Here is a 22,688-nt window from a genome sequence, read left to right as displayed (position 1 = left end):
CACATAGACTGGTCAGGTAATACAGTAGCCAACTGGAGTCTGTTTTGCCTTGCTCACTGTCTCACTTCAGCTCTGCCTCCTAAGTCACCGGAAGCCAGTTCCACTGAGACCTGCAACCTGGTGCGTCACTCCCCTCTAGCAGGCTGTTTAACATCTCTAAGCCTGAAAGAGAGTCTCTGGAGAAGTATATACATGAATTACAACACCCTGACCCTAATAAACCATTCATCCTAGAGGTAGACGCTTCTGACATTGCTGTTGGTGCCATTCTCTCGCAACGCATTGGGCCGAGAGCCAAGTTAAAGCCCTGTGCCTTTTTCTCAAGGCGCCTGTCGCCTGCCGAACGCAACTACTGTGTTGGTGATTGAGAGCTGTTGGCCATTAAGTTGGCCTCGGAGGAATGTCGCCACCTTCTGGAGGGAGCAGAGCACCCGTTCGTTATTTTCACTGATCATAAGAACCTCATTTACCTCAGAACAGCGAAACGGCTTAACGCCCGCCAAACCGATGGTCTCTGTTTTTCGACCGTTTCAACTTCTCCCTCTCTTTCCACCCAGGTCATAAGAACGCTAAAGCTGATGCTCTTTCCTGGCAATTTGCTCCAGACACAGACCAGACCGTACATCCTTCAGTGCTGCCCGTGGCTTGTCAAGTGGCGTTTCTGTTGTGGGGAATTGAAGAGACCATCCGACAGGCCCTCCAGGATGAACCTGACCCAGGAACAGGGCCTCCTGGACGTCAGTACGTTCCTTCGGCTGCTCGTGCTACAGTGATCAGGTGGGCACATGACTCTCGGTTCTCCTGTCACCCTGGAACTGCCCGTACCACTGCCGTGATCAAGCGTCACTTTTGGTGGGAGTCCCTGGAGCGTGATGTTCAAGAGTATGTGGCTGCCTGCAGACCCTGCGCCCGGAGTAAGACCCGCACCCAGCGACCATCTGGACTGCGGCAACCACTGTTCATACTCTCTTTGCCCTGGTCTCACATTGCACTGGATTTTGTCACCAGACTTCCAAACTCCTCAGGTAAAACGGTGGTGCTTTCTAACATCAACAGATTCTCTAAAGCTGCACACTTCGTTGCCCTGGAGAAACTCCCCACTGCTGTGGAAAACTGCCAAGTTGATGGTCGACTACGTCTTCAAGCTCCATGACATCCCTGCGGAAATCACCTCTGACAGGGGACCACAGTTTACCTCCCAGGTATGGAGATCGTTCTGCTCTGCTCTTGGTGCCCAGGTTAACCGCAGTTCCGGCTATCATCCCCAAACGAACGGCCAAACAGAGAGGCTGAACCAGGAGCGTGAGTCCACTCTTCGTTATGTCACCAATCACAACCCGGCTACTTGGTCTTCCCATCTACCTTGGGTGGAGTATGCTCACAATGCCCACGTTTCAACGTCAACCAGTTTTTCTCCTTTTGCAGTCTCCCTGGGTTACCAGCCTCTATTGTTCCCTGAAGAGGAGGCTGAGCTGGCAGTGCCCTATGTCCAACGCCACATCAGGAGGTGCCGCCGCATCTGGACCCGGGCACGGGAGGCTTTACACCGAGCTAAAATTGAATTGAATTGATGGGAACTCCTCTTTTAAGAGGTGGTTCTTATGGATCAATGACTAAAAAGAACGGACTCTTTTGGCTCCCAAACGACTCTTCGGATTTTCTTTCCATCCATCCAGCCTCTTCTGCGTAAATTCTTATGTAATAAATATAAAATGTAATTAGGTATATGTATTGTATAACAAAAAAATGAAATTTAAAGTGGATAAACAAAAACTCATTTCATGATGTTTATAAGATTTTAACTGCTTACCAGTACAAGTAGGTTAGTGCTGTGTGCTCTTATTACTTTCAATTTTTCCCCTATAAATGATGTTGGCTTAGATTGGGCAGGACTCTTGAGCAGTGCCGTTCGAGGAGGGGGAAACAAACAGAACTGAGAGGCCGTTTGGAGAGGTCAGCATCCTGTTTTCATGCTGTCGCTTTCTCCTTCACCTCAGTGCTTTCTTCTGAAAGAAGGCACTGAGGCATTTTTTAAGTAATTTAATGACACATTTCAGTGGTGTAGATTTTAAATATCTACACCACTGAAATGTGGTGTAGATATTTCAGTGGTGCAAACTTTTCCTTTTCAGGCAGGAAAAGTTTGCACTTTTCCTGCCTGAAATGTCAGCCAGGAAAAGTGCAAACTGTTTTGATAACACAGGGTCATTGTTCCTGTTATGTAAAAAATGTTGCTCAATTTGTATATTGATAAAAGTGATAATTCCCTTTAGCATTTATTATATCCTTTATAATCTCTATTCCTGTTCTTCTTCCTGGTTTCATAATATTTAGTTATTGTAGACTGTGCCAGGACTCTTGGGCAAAGGAATCTCGTTCATCAAAGCTGCTCTCTATCAACAAACTTCCTACTTTGGAAGCTCTATTGGACATTCTCTTGTCGTATGTTCTTATTTGTAGTAGTTAGCTTTTTGTGGTGGTTATGTACCTGCCAGTTCCGAGGGGCAAAGAATAGTCACAACCAGGTGATTGTGAGTCATTACGAGTTATTGAGTCACTGAGTCATTATGAGACAGACAGCATTCATCTTTAACCATTTATCTCAAACCAGGTTCAATATGAACTTATATGACAGACTTTAACATTTATGACCTCTTTCAAGGGAAACAGGCACAAAATCCAAACAGTTGATATTTTAGATCATTCACCTAATTGGTTGACAATTTGCATTAATAATGTTTTAATAGTAATTTACCATATGGAAACTGAACTTGAATATCTTAAACAATCCAAAGGTTCAAGATGAAACGGTAAATTAAACAGATACAAAATTAAATGGAATAGTAGCACCACCCCTGATGGAGGATGCATATAAAGCAGTATTAAAGAGTAATATAATTACCCAATCTGATGCACTAAAGAAGGTTAAACAAGAGAATATTGAAATATTGAAAGATATCTGGAAACATTTTGACCCTTAGTTTGATCTCCCTCTCCCCTAGTATCCCGAGATACTTAAACTCCTCCACTTGGTGCAGTAACTTATCCCTGACCTAGAGTGTGTGCTCCACCTTTTCTCAGCTGAGCACCATGGCCTCAGATTTGGAGACGATTATTTTCACTCACGTTGCCTCCCATCCAGCTGTAAATCGTGCAAGCTTGAGGCCAACACCTGATGAAGCCAACAAAACCACATCATCTGCAAAAAGCAGGAATGAGATTCTAAAACGACCTAAGTGTAAGCCGTCCTCCAGCTGGCTATACCTAGAAATTCATCAAAATTATGGACAGATTTTCAGATCTGGCTGGCTGTTCCTCTCAATCACTTTCATTGAAAACAAGAGCATCTTTTTTACCTGTGTCTAATTGGAAGATATTTATATATGTTCAAAGAAATTACTAAAAACATTGAACAAATGCTGTTCAGAAAAAAAAGTACAAACATATAAAAATTCCAGACTATGACATATTTTCCTTTAACAGTCATAAATTAGAGACAAAATGTAGGTAAGTCATTTTAAAGTATTGTATGCTAAAGATTAAATTGTTGTGCTTTATTTTTTTCTGAGGCCTTGTTTATTTGAACAGCAGCAAATTTCCGTTTTCTTATAAAGCTAAAAATGATTCTTGATCTGATGTACACATGCATCAAAAACAGTGCAGGTAAAAATCAGGCTACAGACTGTTCTAAGAGCTGTTTCTTGAGGTTTTTATCTAATTCACTTGAATGTAATCAAATATTCAGGATACGCCTGGGCATCATGAAAGACAACAAACATGGTGGGATTGGGGGTTTTGTCCACAACACTGTCGTACAGGTCAGTGGAGGCGGGGCCTTTCACTGGTGGTTCAATCATGCCTTGTTTTCCAACAGTGAAGTCACCAGTCAAAACTCGGCAGACGTATATAAACTTCTCCCCGTTCTGATTAGGCTTGGAGTAGGTATTGCTAGCAGAGTAACTTGCATTGACAGCAAAATATGTGCCATTGCCGTAGCATGTAGCTGAAAATAGAAGAGAGAGAAAAGAAGAGAAATCAATGAAAAAGATATAACATATTATCTGCCATTAAGATTATTATTATGATTAATAATAATAATAATAATAATAATAATAATAGTAATGACTACTACTATTAATAATAATAATAGTAGTAGTCACAGCACTCCAAACTTAAATACTAAAACCCAATTTCAAAAAAGCGGGGGCAAAACATTTTTTTTAATAAAACAGAAAGGAATGATTTGCTAATCTCATAAACTAAGATTCTATTTACAATGCAACATACTGTGGAGACAGACATTCAAACTGAGTGTAATAACTGAAATTCTAGTGACATTTACTTCAGTCACTGCTCTCTCTCCACTCATGGCAGTCTAACACCTCATCAACCTTACTCCAGAATTCCTCTCTCTTCTGACATCACACCTATGAGACATACATACATTTAACATTACCCTGGTCTGACATCCTCTTCAACCTTATTCTGCCTTGATGATACTATTCACACACTCTTAATTCAAGATTGCACCTAATCTGTTTTCCTTCCTGTATATACCATGGTAGAACAGGTTGAATCCATCTCCAGAGGTCCTGGCCTTGCTTCCCTTCCACCTCATCTCCTGCAGTAACAATGCATCTGTCCTCCTCCTATCTGTCATATCAAACAGCTCGCTCCCCTTTGCTGCTGCTTAACACGAATTGCACCTGTCCTCTTTATTGTCTTTAAGAAATCACCCTTACCCACACACTAGCACACTTTCCACAATAGCCTCTCTCCAACAGCACCAGAGGTGGTTGGTGTTAACCCAGTCCCCAATGGATCTGGCATGGTAATCTCAATCTTTATGATCTGCATGTTTGATTTGGACAAGATTTTCCACAGGATGTCCTTCCTTACACAACCCTCGCCATTTATCCAGGCTTGGGTCTGTTACTAGGAGTACACTGGCTTGTGCCCCACTGTAGCTGGGTCTTGAATGAGAATTATATGTTGCTCTAAAACCTGTATATATCTTTCCGCATTAGTGATATCTTTCCAAATGTGGAAGCTGTTTATTCCAAAGACAGATTCTTGGAGTCTTTTGTTGATATTATGTACTGTAGATAATGAAGTATTCAAAGTATTCTCAAATTCACATTGATTAATATTTTTTTGAAAGTGTTCAACAGTTTGCTCACTGTTGAACCTAGGCCCATTTTTCTGGGAAACTTTGCCTCTCTAAGATGGTATGTTTTATACCCTTTCATGTTACTGATCAGTTGTACTAATTAGTTGCAAAATGACCCTTTGGCTGTTGCTTTTTGGGACCACTTATTTTCCAGTCTCTTTGTGTCCCTAACTTTTTTGAGCTGTGCTGCTAAATTCAAAATGAGGTAATATTTTTTTTTATAAAAAGTCAAACATCTCAGTTTAAATATTTGATGTTTTCTGTTATGATCCACAAACATGGTCCACAAACATCTCACCATTCTTTCCTGCATAGCTCCTGTTGAAACCTCGCTTATTAATATTTGGCACATTTGTGTTGCAGGTGCCGTGGAAAAGGCGTCTCTCGTTATTCTGATGACCATTTCTCAACTCCAAGTCACGCTTCTTGATCTGTAGACACTTCCACAATCCAGGATTCTGGATACGCTCAATCTGAGAAGAAGAAAAGTGCTTTTTGTGTAGACTGATGTAAGTTTATTTTAACTACTTTTAGTCAAAATAAGTTAATCTGTTTTCCTTGAAAGAGACTTTTTTTAAAAAGCTAAAAAATTATGTTTAATGCTAATTTCATAACAGTTTGACTGCATAAATCCCTGAACATATGTACAAAAATACATTTTAAATACATTAAATACATTTTGAGTGAGAGATTCTTTTGTGGACATTTTATTACCCAAAAAACTTTTCTATGGAAGTTATTTTAAGCAAATTTGATTAAAATCATTTTTTGAAATAATCAGTCATTATCCATGCATCCACCAAAAACTTTCTGCTCTAGTGATCTGAGTGATAAATAAGAAATTAAAAGACCAAATTGTTAATGCTACCTTTGTAACATCAACAGTTTGATTGCATGATGCCTGGAACAGCTTCAGGATTTCATCATATTCTGATGTATTGGCCTGTATCGCAAAAACCTGACATGGGGTAGCTGGCATGAGTTCCCAATGCCCCGGAATGCCATCATCTCTTTTCCTGCTTAGCATCTCAGTGTTGTCTTCAATTTTGATCGTCTGAAGTTTTTGGATCAGTTTCTTGGCTAATTTTACATCAGCCTGAGTGTCACCACAAATGTGGAAGCAAGTAGCATCAGTATTTCCACCCATAAACATTTCTGAAAAAAAAAAATCAAAAACATTAGAAATTAAGGTTCAACACCAACTGGAGACACTAGAACAGTCCTAGTAGGTTTTTCTTATACATATTTTTACCTTTGATTTTGCAAATGCCTCTCCAGGCCCCCTTTCGTTTTTCCTTGGGATTAGGATCAGTAGCTGCTCTCTGTTCCAGGCTGCTGTGGAAGTCTTTTAGCATAGGTTTCTGGAAAATAACTATGCGGATTGTGGTCAGGGGACCGAAAGAGTTTTGGCTCAACACATCAATTACTGCATCCAACATGGCATCTGCCACCAGTCTTGCTTTTACATTACCTTGACCTAAAAAAAACCCATAATACTATAATTATAATTTGAAGAATTGATTTGTTAAAGGTACATGCTGAATATGTGTAGTCTCAAGGTTTGTCAGTAAGATTTCCAGGGCATCAAAGACTTTCTCTAAGTTGATGCAAGTTACACAGACAGAACTTTAGTAGTTACGTTGTCTGATAATCAGGTGTATACGCTAGCAAGTTTCATTTCTAAGGATAGACATAAGACTACAAAAACTACAGAAGTTTTTACAGTAGAAGTTGTTACAGAGTTTATATTAGCTAATCAGTTATCTTACTGAAACATAAATTTCATGTACACTGTTTTTGTTTTTTGTTTTTTTTATGGAAGTTTCCATAAATGGTAACATTCAATTCATAAATTCCAAAATTTAATGTGTGGTTAATAACAATGAAAAAAAAATGAAACACAGAAACATACCAATTCAAAAATGATGGGTTTCGCTTTATTTCCATAGTTTTTTTTTTAGTTTTTTTTATTGTGTACCATAATGGGTCCCACTGTTAACTGGATGATCCAGATTCAAAAGTTCATCTCTGTCAAAAAATCTTTAGTCATTGTAAATAACCCTGAATGCCTTTCTTTGCACCTTATTTTGGCACTCATTCCTGTTTTCTACTACCAACTTCCTGTCCGTGTGTAGAAGCTTTTATTTTGAGGGGACGATTTCCTGTAGTTTAGAAAAGTGATGGCTTAACGGAGCCTATGGTGATTTCTTTTGTCATTAGCAGCCCCCTTGATAGAGGCACAAGGTATGGTTATGATGTAAATAAGGAGACGTTTAGATGTTTTTGTGACAGTCGCTACATTTGTTAAATGTTACGTTGAAACGAACTTCATGTTATAAGGTTTACGATTGTAAGAGTGTGGATTATTTTGCTTACACGCTGTTTCTATGTATACATCCCCAGCTCTTACGGTGAGATTGATGGTTTACTGCCATTAAACCTTCAAAACGTCATCAGTAAAGTGTCATCCTTCATTCGGGGGGGTTCGCTACAGTCATTGTTACAGAAGCGTACCATCTTAGAACCTGCCTTTGGATATTTTACTTATTTTGCCAGTGCACACCCTCGTGCCCTCTACCTTAAAAGATACAAACAATTTGGTTTGGACTGCAATTTCTGTGAATCCAAGCAGACTGCAAAAAACTATCTGGCCAGGGAAATTTAGACTTTTTTTGTTTCACCATAAAGCTTAAGAGGTGTGTAGCCCTCATTTAGCAAAACAGAGCTTAGATTACGGTATTTTAAAGGCTACAGTATTGTGTGCCTATTAGTGTTTGAGGCATACTGAAGAAGAACAAATATCAAGCAGACTTATATGGAATTTCTGCATAAAAAGGGCTGAAGATCACAGAAATTCACCCACCATGGCTGCAGCACATAGATCATGATCACAGAAGATTATAAATGAAAAGAATACAGAATTCTTTTTTTTATTTTGCTAACCAAACAATTGCATTGGAATAAAGTAATGTTTAAAATGAGTTGGAAAATTTAACTATTTTAATGAAATGAATGTAATGTTTACCTTAATTTAGAAAGAAGTAGCTTTTACCCATCTTGAATAATGGTGCAATGAAAAATCCCAACAGGAAATGACTCAGGGAGCAAGCTGTGTGTGTCATGTGAGTGAGGTAGAAAGAAGATGACATGGCTGTTTATATTGAGTATACAAAAATCCTGCGCAAAAAGATCTAGCTGTTATTTCCTGCCTGAACCATCTCAACTGTTTCCTTTCAATGTGGAGGAGAACAAACCCTACTCTAAGCCCGACCCAGGTGGCTGAACTTGTCATGGATCGCTGTGTGGCAAGCAGGAGGAGGACCCAAATGCAAAACTCACAGACACGGGGATGAACTCGAGAAACTTTAATGCTGGCACGGCAGAACACAGGAAATACAAAACTAAACTGGGAAAAGTAAACTAACACTCGCAGGTAGACACAGGAAGATCCACACAACATGAGGGAGAACGCGACACAGCACTGAGGGAGATGCAGACATAAATACACCAAGGGTTAACGAGCGGAGTGGGAGCACATGGGGAACACAGGTGACACTGATAATAATCACGAGACATGGCAGGAGTGAACACAACACTGGCGGGGAGACGGGCGAGGCGAAACAGGAAGTACAGAGGTTCAGACAGGAGGAGAGCGAGCACGAGTAGAACACCAACATAACGGGCAGGGGAGACACGGAATAAACACGAAAGGGGACGAGGGCTCATGAATACACAGAGGGGCACACAGGGGGTGAGAGTCATAAAGGGAAAGCACTCAGGGAACAACACAACAGGGCAACTCAGGAAACAGAGCCTAAACAGGGAACTGAATACAAAGATACATGAGAACTAAGAATACTGGGTCAACATGGCCCAGGACCGTGACAGAACTCCTCACCCTATCTCTAAGAGAGATAACAGTCACCATTCAGAGAAAGCTCATTTCTGCCACTTTCATCCGTGATCTTGTTCTTTTGGTCACAACCCTGAGCTTGTGACCATAGGTGAGAGTAGGGACGTAGATAGACTGGTAAACACATCACCACCTCTTTTCATCACTGCAGCTACAGCCCCAATACATTTGTTGATCTCCCACAGAAATAGAACCACATTGTCTACAAAAAGCAGAGACAAGATTCTCAGACCACCCAAATGAAAGCCATCTGCTACTTGGTTACACCTAGAAATTTTGTCCATAAAAATCATTAACAGAATCAACGACAAAGGGCAGCCACATGGTGTAGACCAACATCCACCAGAAGCAAGTATGACGTAAACTCTTACAACGGTTGTATAGGGACCAAATAGCTCATAGTCAGACACCCCATACTTCAGAAGCACCTCCCACAGAATACTCAGAGGGAGACGGTCAAAGTCTATTAAACCACATGTACACTGGTTGGATGAAGTCCCATGTACCCTCAAATTTCCTCAAGAGGGTAAAGAAATCATCCAATATTCTGCAAAAGGGACAAAAACCACATTCTATTCTATTCTAATCCAGAGGTACCGCTCCAGATTTCTATTCAACATTGTAGAGGCATGTTGACTAGTGGTGCAACGGATCAAAAATCTCACGGTTCGGATCGGATCACGGTTTTAAAGTCACGGATCAGATCAATTTTCGGATCAGCAAAAATAGGAAAAAAAAGACAAAAATTCTACTCGCCGTTTACTTATTTAAGTATTTTTTGCCTATTAAAAAACATTCAACTGAAGACTCATTCCACGCACTTATATAAAACAAATTAAGGTGCAATATGGACATTATGGACCATGCTGGGCAGCCTCTGCATCCTCTGCACATGGCTATAAACAACCAGAGGAGTCTGTTCAGTGACAGGTTGCTTCTCCCAAAGTCAAGGAGCAGCAGACTTAAAAAGTCCTTTGTCCCACACGGCAACAAACTGTTTAACTCCTCGCTGGAGGGGAAACAGGGACAGAGGAGAGGGGAACAAGTAGCTGTAGTGCCTTTTCACTGTGCAATAGTTTTTGTTAATATCCAATGGTGTAATAGACTCACAATACTTAAAATGTACCGTTCCCTTGTATTCTTATTCCTATTTATTCTATTTATCCCTTTTGTATTCTCTGTAGTTATAAATGTGTATATGTGGTATATTTCTGCTCACATTTTTGCAACTTCTGTCGGTGCTGTGCTACTGGAAACTGAATTTCCCGGAGGAACCCACCCGAGGGATAAATAAAGTTTCATCTAATCTAATGTAATCTATAGGGCAGTGCAGGGCTTTGTATCTACCACTCCGCTGTGACGGTCACGTGGCTTTCCGTTGCCCAGGAGCTCCACCCATTTGTAGTTTGAGCAACAGAAGATGCCTGGGACAGTTCAGCCATAACTTTAAACTTCTCCTGCTCATACATGCTTGGAACGATGTCACTGAAGTGGACGCACAACAAGAAATCATAGCATGGCTCAAGCACGTTCATCACAGTTTAAACCCCTTGTTTTGCACAACAGACGACGGCCTCCCGTCTGCAGCTAAACACCCCATTAGCTTTATTAATAGCTTTAGCCCAGTCGGACTGGGCAGCAAAGGGCTGCTTAAATGCCGCAAACTCCTCTGCTCCGCTACTTGGACCGCTAGCGCTGGCCATAACTACCACTTGACAGACTGACTGTGCGCACCACGCACATACTTTCTTTTTTCTTTTTCGATTCTTCGGATCACGTGCGTACCGAACCATGGAGTGGGATCGGTTCAGATTTTGGATCAACCGTGATCCGTTGCACCACTAATGTTAACCAAGGCAGCCCTAAAGCATCCTTCAGGAATTCTGGGTAAACCTCATCCACCCCAGGGGCCCTGCTACCGAGGAGTTGTTTAACTGGCTTAGTGACCTCACCCTCAGTGATGGGTTAGTCATTCCCTTATCCCCCACTCTGCCACCTCTATGAAAGATGTGTAAGTGGGATCCTGAGTTGCCAGAACTGTTTTGAGGTAGTCCGAAGTGCTTTTTCATCTGCTCTAGGCATTCCAAGATCCATGTGTGAGGCCATGAGTTGTAGGTTTTCTTGTACTTAATTCAGGCAGTGCACAGACTGGTCACTCTGGTCTTACAGTTTTGAGTTACTGTCAGTGAAAAGTTTGCTTCATGTGTAAACATACTATTTGTAAACAACTATACTTTCTGCTGACAATAGTTTTTCAGTTCAGAAGTTCCTTCAGCTACATATGATGTTGGTGTTTAAAGCTTTGTCAGTAAGTAAAGATCCGGCTTAGACTGTGTGCAAATTTGACATAAAGTTAACTAGTGCAAATTCATGCATTAATATTTATAGAGTAATTGTTTTAATCGCTATTGTGCAGAGAATTGATTGGTCAGTTGGAGGTGATTTCATGTCTATTGATCCACAATCCAAAACATAATCTGTTTCATAATACACGTTTCTGGTTTGGGCTTAATGTAACTATGGTATGTAGATTTCCCATATCATGAACTTCTGACATACACGAACAAATCTCACCTGTGCCAATTGCAGGAAATGATACAGAGGTGTAGGAGCTTTTCACACACATCTGAAGTGCATCTTTCACAACCTTGTTGATTTTTACTGGGTCAGAATCTCCAACCACGTGAAGGATCTTCTTACACTTTAGGTTACCTGGCTGAGTCATTATCATGCCTGGATTGGACTTGGCACCTAAATGTGGAGATAGTGGATCTTTATGTCTTTTACCCTTAATGACCATGAGAATGCTTCATTAGGCCATATTTCCTTTATTGGCAATCTTAGAGTATGATTACAAAATTGGGCTTTATATTAAGTCAGCTTCATTTTTATTGTTGAAAAAACAAACTGTTATAGGTGGAGTCTACTCTGAGGTACAATGTTAGAAAATCTAAAAGTGATTTCTTACCAACGTTGTGACATTCCTCTTCAACAGCCTCACCAGCTGCATCTAGAATAGCTTTAGAGACTCCTGGATGAGGTTAAAAAAAATTTGATGGATTCATCTTTTCTGTAATTTCATACTTAATTTAAAAAGATGTTTAATTCTGCTATGTCCACTGTGCAGTGGTGAGGAGAGAATTATTTTTCAAAACTGTAATATTCCACTTTTTTCTATGATTTACCTGACTTAAGGGAAAAGCTTTCATTGGAAGAGTTGACAATGATATCTGTTGTCTCCCTGGTTATGTCTCCTGTGACTACCTGTATAGTCACATTTCCCATTTTAGTCTCATGCATATCTGAGGTTGAAGTGAGCTTAGAGAATGGGCCTCCTGCTGTGAACAATTGAATAAACATGAACAACTAAAGCCAACAAATTAAATTAATGGATAAATAAATAAATACACTTTTCACTTCAAAACACTTCGATTTAATGTTGGTAAAACTATTAGTTAGCTGAGTAGCAAAAAGACTATTCATTATAAGCTTTTTGAAAATATGCAATTTGTGATAAAAAATTAAAAACAAACAATGTTATGTGCCTTCAGTTTTTGTAGAACTTGAATCACCTGAGGCATTGGGAAACTTCTTAAATTCATCAGTGAAAGCCTGCAGAAACAAAACAATCTACTTCAACTGAAAAAAATCACTAATATTTAAACCAAAACAGAAGTTAAACAATGCAATATACCCAGCAGCAACCCGTAGAGTTTAAAAACAAAGTTCACAAAGAAGAGCCATTCAGTTTCCTAAAAGGCCACTTAAGGCCAGCAGTAGAGTTCATTTCCGTGTCGTGAGTCTCTCTCCAAAGACTCTACGTCAAAATGCAATTTTGCAGTAGATCCAAGCACGTTAATAGCCGGGTTAAAAAATTATCTAAATTGCTATTTATTCAAGGGTTGGGAGTCTTTGATTGGGAATCTACAGCTGTTTTACCATAGACTTCTATGCAACTGGATCTCTTTGTGAAACCAGATGCCTCCCATGTTCTTGATTAGAATTCACGTTTAAGGCATGTAAGCAATGTCTTCACTTTATGAATGCAGTATTTTTTTAATTTGCAGTCTACACTGAGACTTTATTAGGTACATTCCACTACATCCTAAAGTTGCTCCATTGGATTTTATATGGTGACTGTGAGGGCTACTTGAGTATAGTGAACTCATTGTCATGTTCAAGAAACATGTTCGAGAGGACTTGACATGGTGTATTGTTGACATGTTTCACTGTTGCTCACCAAGTGAAGCTTTGTTGGGGCGAGAGTCACAATGGAGATTAGCCAGGCCAGCTTCACGGACAGTGTTTCTGTCCAGTGTCTGTTTGTTAACAGGATGGTGCCATCAGGGAGGTCATTGGTGCAGTGAGCAAGGGACTCACATTGTGGGCCATAGCTGGGTTGTGGTGCAATGAGCTCAATGGAGAAACAGGGCAGAGAGAAGTGATTCCTTGTTCCTGGGACTAGACTGATGCGGTTTCACCGTCAGAAGAGGAATTGTTTCTGTCTCTCTTAAAATATAATGAACATTCTTCTTGGGTTTAGTATAATTTTATTGAAAGTTTGTTTTGGATTTTAGTTTAAACAGAACTTTTTTTTTAATTGTGTATATTGTGTTTACTTATTCCTGGTTTCCTTCTCTGAAAATAAACCTCGTGGTGTGACATTTAGGCCCACCAGCGTTAGGGTCTACACTTCCTTGGTATTAAGGGGCCCAGAGAAGAAAATATCCCCCAGTATCATTACACCATCAGCAGCTGCCCTGAAGCAATGATAAAAGGCAGGATGGATTCATATTTTCATGTTTCAGAAACTGCAAATTTAGGGGGATTTTTCTACATACTCATCTCTCAGTTTTACAAATAGTTGTCAGAAAAAGAGAAAATATCCTGTGAGGTTCCAGTATTATCCAGCGTTCCCTGTTGAAAATACCTTTAATGTCAGAGGTCAGAGAACACTTGCAAGACTACTTTGAGCTGATAGGAAGGCAACAGTATTTCAACCACTCATTGCAATCAAGTTATGCAGAAAAATATCTATGAAAGCACAACACATCTGAACTTGAAGTAGATGAGTTACAGAAGACCACAGTGGGGACCACACCTGTCAGCTAAGAAGAGGAAACTGAGACTACAATTCACACAGGCTCACCAGCCCTGGAGAATAAAAAACTGGAAAAACATTGTACCATTGGCCTCCACAGTTACTGGATCTCAATCCAGTAGAGCACGCTTGGGATGTACTTGAAAGAGAAATTTGGATACAAGCAGCTAATAAATCTGCAGCACCTGTGTGATGCTATCATGTCAATATGTAGCAGACTCTATAACTTGTCTAAGTATCTATGCAATGAAGCTTTGGCATATTATGAAATCTCAGTCTAAAAATATTGAATCAAAACTGACATTAAAGAGGCCTTGGCACAATCCTGTGTTTTAGATATGTAATATAGCATGTGACATCACCACTAGAAGTAGCACTATGAATAAGTCAGCAGGGAAGCAGCATTGCTAAGAAACGAAGACATAATTATATGGAAACTCCAACTTCCAAACTAATACTATTAACAGGGTCCAGTATTGTGTTACAGATAACAAAACGTAGGTACTGTTTCATCATAGAAGACTGTATGTACGGAACCTTTAAGCTGATCTTTAGTCATGCTAAATGAAGGATATGTGGAATGAAATTCTAATTTCCTTTCCTTTTTGTCAAACTTAATATAGTTTTATAACAACAGCTAACCAGTGAGTAAAAGTCAAAGTATAAAGCAAATAAAAATTTAACAAATCTCTCCAGCGTATCGCGTATCCTAGGTCTGCCCCGAGGCCTCTTCATGGTGGGACAGAGCCATGCACCTCCTGGGTGAGGTGCATGGCTCTGCTCTGAGCCCCTCCCAAATGTCCAAACTCCTCACACTAGCTCCAAGAGAAAGGACAGCCACCCTTCAGAGAAAGCTCCTTTTCACCAATTGTATCAGCAATGTCATTCTTTCAGTCACTACCCAAAGCTTGTGACCATAAGTGAGGGTATGGATGTTGATCGATTGGTAAACACATCACCACCTCTTTTCATCACTGCCCTGGAAGACCACCTTAAGAAGCCAACAGAACCACATCATCAGCACAAAGCAGAGACAGGATTTCTGAGACCGCCCAAGTGGAAGCCTTCTGCTACTTGGCTACACTTATAAATTCTGTCCATAAAATGTATGAACAGAATTGGTGACAAAGGGCAGCCGTGGCCCACCGGGAACAAATCTGACTTATACCGGCTATGTGGACTAAGCTCTTGCAATGGTTCAATAAGGATCAAATGGCCGATACTCTAGAAGCACCTCCCATGGAATACTCAGATGGACACGGTCAAATGCCTTCTTCAAGTCCACAAAGTACATGTAGACTGGTTAAGCAAATTCCATTGTACCCTCAAGCGGGTAAAGAACTGGTCCAGTAACCGGGACAAAAACCACATTGTTCCTCCTGTATCTGAGGTTTGACTAAAGGAGAGACTCTACTTTGCAGCACCCTGGCATAGACTTTCCCTGGGAGGCTGAGGGGTGTGATCCTTCTATAGTTGGAGCACATGCGTTTGGCGCATAGTAGTGCTGCCACAACGGATTATTTTGATAGTCGACTAGTCACTGATTATTTTTGCGATTAGTCGACTAATCAGATCATGTGTCCATTGGACGTAAAACGTACAGTTTATTGCACCAGCAGCATCTGCTCTTATATAACTATCATTAGCTTACAGCTTTAAGTGTTTACGGTATGTGCTAACTAAAAATAAAGACAAGATGATAGTTTATTAAATTTTAATGAAATTTGCAGATTGTTTCGGTGAAGTTTAATAAACTCAGCCGTCTGCTCCTTGCTATCTAAAATATAACAGGACACCGGAATAAATTCTCGAGCATCTCACACTTCTGATAAACAGTTGTCTGCTTGACGTTTATTCAGCTGTGTAAAAAATATAATCTCAGCCAAACCGATTTACTCGGGAACAAATAAAATACTGTGGGTTTAAAAAACGATTTGCCGGGAGTCTGGTGTTCTCACCGGCTCTAGTGAGCCTTGAACCGAGGCTAACTATCGAGCTAGTGGGTAACAGACGTTTCTGAAAACGGAGCGCTTTTGAAAATATGTGTCTTAAACTGAGCAGATATTGGAAATTTACACAGTTACATTCTCGCCTGAAAATATGTTAAACATTTATTTTGTGACCCAGAAAGAATATTAAGAGTAAAATAAAACTAACTAATTGTCGCCATTGTTGGAAACTGAGCAGGGCCACGCTGGGCCGCGCTATGAATTCTGGGATAGGTTGGGCCACTAACCGACCCATCCTTCAACTCTGGGGAAATGAAGGGCGCATTTGTTGGAGTCTTCGAATTTGGACAGTCTTCGTCGTGTCGCTGTAACGTAATCGGCCTACTAATGCGGGCACAGGAGGACGCGGGTCCTGAATTTGGACACAACTACAATACTGGACACAGCTTCTTCTTCTTCTTCGGGGTTTAACGGCAGCTGGCATCTTTGTACATGCAGTGCTGCCATCTTCTGTTTCAGTCCATTATTACACTCTTAAATCCTACTACTTATTCTTGCGCTGTTTGGGATCTTATAAAGCTTCAAACGACGCATTGACTATTAAATTAGTCGTCGACGATTTTGATAGTCGACTAATCATGATAGCCCTAGCGCATAGACATTCCTCTCCGAGGAATGTTTCTAGCACCTTGTTGAATCTAGAAGAAGAAGATGCCCACCACTTCTTCCGTTGTCCTCCACTTGTCCATTTTTCTCAGATTTTTTTGAAGAACAAACTGTGCACCATTTTGAGATGCCAAGTTATCAGCTTGAATATAATTGTGAAAAATCCTGTTTTATGTTTGTCTAACTGTGTTATCTGTGATATTTTATGTAGTCAGGCAAAGAAATGGGAACAGATGACATGCTTAAAGAAAAATAATTTAAAGTTGGTTCTTGACTAAGATGTGAATACAAAACAGTTAGTTGCCTTTGTTATGCTTGGATGATTCATAGATCAGTGTAAAGCGCCAAAAGAAACAAAACAAATTAAAAAAAATATTCTGCTGAAAATTGCCAGATACAAGAACTGGAGTGAAAATCAAGGGAAAAGCAGCCAATGTTCAAATAAGAACTTGACTTGCTGTGTATTTGAATGTGATATATTAATGTGCAAGCTTTTCTTACCTGAATACACTGTCTATCACTGGGGTAAAGTACAATATGAACCTTCTTCAGGTGCTTGGGTTTTCTCTTTTTGCTAAACTCTAAGATTTTATCCAACATCAAAGAGGCTATGACAGCTGTTGGGAAACACAGCTCTCCAGTGCCAATTGCAGGCAAGGATATGGAGGTTAGATTATTATTCTCTGCCATGTCCAAACAATCCATAAAGATTCCTTGCAAACACTGTAAGGCAACAAATAAATACTATTTAATAATAATAATGAAAGTAATAAATATAATGACATTTAGTTTCAGTAATATTCATATGTCATCAATTTTAGACTGTAGAGATTATTTAAAATATATTATTTATGATGAGAATACATTACCTCTTCAGATGTGCATTGTCCATTATCCCAGTGAGGTGCAATTGTGTGAAAAACCTTTTTGTTCTTTAGTTGGCAGCCCTCAGTAACAATGATCTCACCAACATTTCCAGTAGCACCCTGTGCATTTATTGACTGCTGAAGTTTGGGTCCAGCTGCACGCAAGATGGCTTTTGAAACTGCACCTCTGTTCAGGTTGAGGTTTGGAGGCACACTGTTTACAATCACCTCTGTCTAAAAGTTTATGAAAGTGAACATAACTATTATAAACAATAAAACAAAAAAACAATAATAAGAGAAACCGTCAAACCCTTCACTATTAAAAATAATTTATAACTAGAGGATAGGGTGATTAGTTAATCTACATGTGTACTCTTGTAGTCTGGCATCTTGTGTGAATAAAAAATCTGGCATAAAGTAACTACGTGCTCTGGATTAAGTATAATAAGAATCCTAATTACCATGGTAGCCTCTATATTTCCCTTTGTAAGAAGGATTTCCAGACCCTCTTTGGACTGTATATGATACAAGTACTGGTCAGATCCAGTAGGCTGCAAAACTGGCCTATCGACCAGTTGGACCAGGCAACCAGTTTTAGTTTTGATTGAGGAAACATACAGCGCTTCATTTTCCTGGAAGAGCTTCTTCACTCCAGACTTGAAGACATTCAGACTGTCAAAGACTACAGCAGAGACGGCACCTTCAACCACAGTCTTGCAATGTGTCACATTCACTCTGGATCCACTCAGACAGATGGCCTCATTTCTGTAAGACACTCTCACCTTGTCTTTCACTTTCTCCATCCAAGATGTGTTGAAATGTTTCAAGTATTCAACGACAGCATTAGCTTTGACCACAACAGTTTCTTCAATGTGAGCGTTCTGTGTTAAGAAGTCACCAAGCTGATGCTGAACCTTTATGGCACTATCCTTGTAGCCTGACACCACGACTTGTTGAGCAGTTGTGTTGATTCGAGTTCTGCATGGCTTACTGTTAGCCTGCTCTAAGTGACTGACCAGCTGCTGCCACTCTGGCTTCTTCAGGACATTACTGTCTTCAACATGAATGTACTGAGTTGTTAACAGCTGTCCTAGATGGTCCTGAGCATGAGACAGATCTGTGTCAGAAACAGCAAGGAGCTGCACCCTGTTTCCACTGATTTCAAACGCTGCGTTTATTCGATGAGATGTGAGGAGAGCATCTGTAAGCTCCTCTTGTTGCTCATCCTTCAACAGTTCAAGCACATTTTTATCTATTTCCAGATTCTGTCGTTTTAATGCAAGTACTGCATCAAATATAACATTGATTGCTGCATTAATCTCTTCCCCTAAACCAGTTATTTTCAGATTAGGACTCTCTGGTGACAATTTGAGCTCTGGATACACAAGTAGAAGCTTGTCCATAAGGCCATCTTGACATAGGAGATGAAAAACCGATGGTGACACTTTGATCTCTTCGGTTTTACTTGATTTCTCCCTGTGGATCTTGTTAATAATTTCAGAAAGAGATTTCTCCAGTCTGTTGACATCACTATCAAGACCAGCTACTGATAAAGCACCTCTGTCTTTATCAGGTACTACAATCACATTTTCATTCAGTAACATCTCTCTGATCTTTTTCTCAGACTCTTTCCATGCATCTGAATCTGGACAGAACTTCACAGATTTGAACTTTGACACAGATTGTGCAAACGCTGACTTCACAGTATCAGTCCACTCTTTGATGATGGCTTTGGCATCCTTTTGCTTTAGTAAAGAAGACACAGGACTCAAGGTCACAGTGGTTTGGTGGAGCTTGACGATGCAGAAATGTTTTTCCATTTCAGTACAAATGGTCTGTGCTGCTGATTTATTTTTAGCTAGGTATCTCAGGATAGCACTGTCAATGGGCTCTGAGATGGCAGCAGGAAGTTTTAGTGAAGGCTTTTCTTTGCCATAGAGGGCTCTTTTAAAATACTTAGAAAACCAATTAACTGTGGCCTCTTCATTCTTTTCAACAGCTGTAATAAAAAAACAAAAACCTTGAAAAACATGTGAAACATTGTAGATATGTAAGACTTTTTCTTCCTGTTCACTACATGCAGTGTTGGGGAGTAACGGAATACATGTACCAGTGTTACATATTTAGAGTACAAAATATGAGTAACTGTATTCCTTTACTGTTACTGTTTAAAAAGGTGGAATTCAGAATACAGTTACTTTGTAATGCCTGTATCGCAATCTCGCGGCCTCACTTGCGGCCCGCTTAATGACATGAAGAAATATTTTTTTAAAATTATTAGTCAAAAATTAATTTAATATGAGGCATATTCCAAAAGCAGTGGTCCCCCAACCCCTGGGCAATGGACCGGTTCCGGTCCGTGAGTCGTTTGGTACCGAGCTGCGAGTTGGGGCTCGGGTATGAAATGTATGGTTTTCAGGAGTTCTATTGGTTTTTATTTTATTTTATTTATCATTTTTATTGCTAACTCGGTTTCTCTGGGTCTTTTCCTGTGTGTTATGAATTAATCTTCTGTTTTTTTGGTAATTGTACTGGTTTTATTTTGTTGCATTATTATTATTATATAGTATTATTTTGTTGCCTTAAAGGCAACAAAATAATAGGCAACAAAAAAGCTTGAGAACCGCTGCCCTAAAGAATGTTTGCTTCATCGTGCTGCAGGGAGAATGGACTGCCATACCCGTTATGTGTCTTGTGAGCGCGAGGCAGGGATATAAAGGAGAGTTAAAAAATACTAGGTGTCACCGACCAGAAACGGGAGCTGGAAGCATGTAAATATAATAATAACCACTGCAGCCAAGAAGAGTGCCTGACGAGCCCAGTTGTAAGTAAGCTATTAAGACTCGACTGTACACCGTGTTCATGTTTTCCTCCGAAACAATAAGTTCAGTTGGAGCAGCCTTTCAATGCCTCTCTCTGTCTCTCACTAGCAAAGTTGACCCAGACAACAAAGTAAAGCAAGTTTTTGGTCATGAGCCTGACACGGAACCCAATGTATTAGCCACAGGTCCCTTTACTTCGGAGCCGTGAACCTGTTTTATATATGCGCGGAATAGTTTTCGTTATGAGATTGCTGCCAAGGGTCCACCCTACTGTTACTCATTTTATATTAAGATTTAAAAAATCTAGTTGGTATTGGCATGGCGAGTAACCTTCAGTAATAGTAATAAATCACACAGTAATAGTACATTCATGTAGCTGTAAAAAGCATGATAATATATTAAGTAATCCAAAGTATTCAAAATATGTTACTCTGATTGAGTAATGTAACAGAATACGTTACAAAATACATTCTGGGACATGTATTCTGTAATCTGTAGTGGAATACATTTTAAAACACTGCACCTTCCCAACACTGCATGCATGGCACATGATTGGTGTGTTGGATATTTCAGTACTTACATTTCATGTTGTTTTTATCCAATTGGACTTCCTGTGTGGAACAAATAAAAATATACATTTTATTCACCATTTTTTTTATTATACTGAAGTCTTGTGTGACCAGTGCCATAAATAGCTGTTGGTCTTAAAAGTAATATAGCCAAAAAGCCAAACCCATCTGTTCTCTGATTGGATTGCTAAATTTGTGATTGACATGACATTGACCAATCAGCTGCAAGGAAGAAAAATCGGGTCAAATTTTGTACATGTAAGCTGAGAGTTACACACAGCCAGGGAACCTGAGCGCAGAGTTTTACACATAGTTTTTTGCTTTGTATCTGTAAGCAGACCTTAACAAAAAATCTGTAACTTATATTCTCATCTGTTGATGCACAAACATTAAATTTTCACATATTTTGGTTTACAAGGTTACAAAACGCAGTTCACAAATTCGCATTTGATCTACAAGTACAAAATATTTATGACAACATTTTGAGCCCATAAAGGTACAGGAAGTATGAAACAACAGCAGAAGAGCATTCCTAAAGGAGGGTTATGCTTTAATAGACAGTAAAAGAATCGATCTGTGAGATACACTTAAAAAAGTCACCACAAGTTAAGTAAAAAAAAAAGAAAAAAAAAGGAGAGGGTTGAAAAGCAATGTTTTAGCTATGTGTTGAGCTAGAGGGAGTTATAATTGCTACTCATAAAAACAGGGTAGTACTTTGATAATGTGTATGAGTATTGTTATAATGACATATGTAGGACACTAGGCTTATTCCTGCTTGAAGCATTCTTTTTCTTCTCGTAAGGGCCAAAAGAAGCTGGTATTGTTCTTGTTTTGTATTTTGTTATTTCCTTTTCTTCACCTTTTATTTGGCTGTTCTAATAAGTTCTTTAAATGTTTGAGGCTTAAAAACAGCGTTAAACATAAGGCCACGTTTTTATTTTGCAAAGAAATCAAGGCAAACATTCTGTTTTTACAAGAAACACATTCTAATAAGGAAGAAATTGTTAGGATGCCTGGTTCGTTGACCCAGGGTTTTTGAGTTTATTATATCATTTATCATTTCTAGTCTTTGGTTTCTTTGTTAGAGTTCTTTCTTATGGTTTATGTCTCTGTGTAATCCTTAGTTGCTATATCCCCGATTCCAGTCAGTGTCTGTATCTGCCCTGGTCCCGCGTCTCTGTTCCCTCTGTTGCAGTGCCTGCCTGTGAGTCTGTGGCTGTATCCCAATTCAGGGTCTGCAGCCTTAAAGGCCGCATTTTAAGGCCGATTATGTCACCGCGACGCGACGAAGGCTGTCCCAATTCGAAGGCTGCTCGAAATGCGGCCCTCAAATGCGTCCTTCATTTCCCTGAATTTTAAGGACGTTGCGGTGTAGACTTCGTGGCCCAACATATCCCAGAATGCATAGCGCGGCGGTGGGTGTGGATAATTTTGTTCTCCCCGTATTTGCGTGGGTTCTCTCCGGGTACTCCGGCTTCCTCCCACCGTCCAAAGACATGCAGCTTGTGGGGATAGGTTAATTGGATAATTCAAATTGCCACTAGGTGTGAATGTGCGAGTGAGTGTGAATGGTTGTCTGTCCCTGTGTGTTAGCCCTGCGACAGACTGGCGACCTGTCCAGGGTGTACCCCG

At 39.9% G+C, this 22,688-nt stretch overlaps 1 protein-coding gene across 1 annotated transcript in view; it reads right to left on the bottom strand.

Annotated features, from left to right (window-relative positions):
• Window positions 1-2,881: 2,881 nt before the first annotated feature.
• The window catches only part of LOC102208864 (poly [ADP-ribose] polymerase 14-like), a 27,561-nt gene continuing 7,754 nt past the window's right edge, over window positions 2,882-22,688 (bottom strand). The window contains exons 3-14 of the mRNA XM_005751136.2: window positions 21,068-21,098; window positions 18,127-19,664; window positions 17,669-17,899; window positions 17,301-17,522; window positions 12,656-12,695; window positions 12,269-12,421; window positions 12,052-12,114; window positions 11,658-11,834; window positions 6,423-6,647; window positions 6,039-6,325; window positions 5,469-5,643; window positions 2,882-4,003 (exon numbers count right to left, since the gene is read on the bottom strand). Of these exons, the coding sequence (XP_005751193.1) occupies window positions 3,720-4,003; window positions 5,469-5,643; window positions 6,039-6,325; window positions 6,423-6,647; window positions 11,658-11,834; window positions 12,052-12,114; window positions 12,269-12,421; window positions 12,656-12,695; window positions 17,301-17,522; window positions 17,669-17,899; window positions 18,127-19,664; window positions 21,068-21,098 (3,426 nt within the window). The 3' untranslated portion in view covers window positions 2,882-3,719. The remainder of the gene's footprint in view (window positions 4,004-5,468; window positions 5,644-6,038; window positions 6,326-6,422; window positions 6,648-11,657; window positions 11,835-12,051; window positions 12,115-12,268; window positions 12,422-12,655; window positions 12,696-17,300; window positions 17,523-17,668; window positions 17,900-18,126; window positions 19,665-21,067; window positions 21,099-22,688) is intronic.

The sequence above is a fragment of the Pundamilia nyererei genome, unplaced genomic scaffold, assembly GCF_000239375.1.
Source record: "Pundamilia nyererei isolate P.nyererei 1_Seehausen unplaced genomic scaffold, PunNye1.0 scaffold00300, whole genome shotgun sequence".
Lineage (NCBI taxonomy): Eukaryota > Metazoa > Chordata > Actinopteri > Cichliformes > Cichlidae > Pundamilia > Pundamilia nyererei.
The sequence above is the reverse complement of the archived record's forward strand: the minus strand, read 5'-3'. Positions and strand labels throughout refer to the sequence as shown.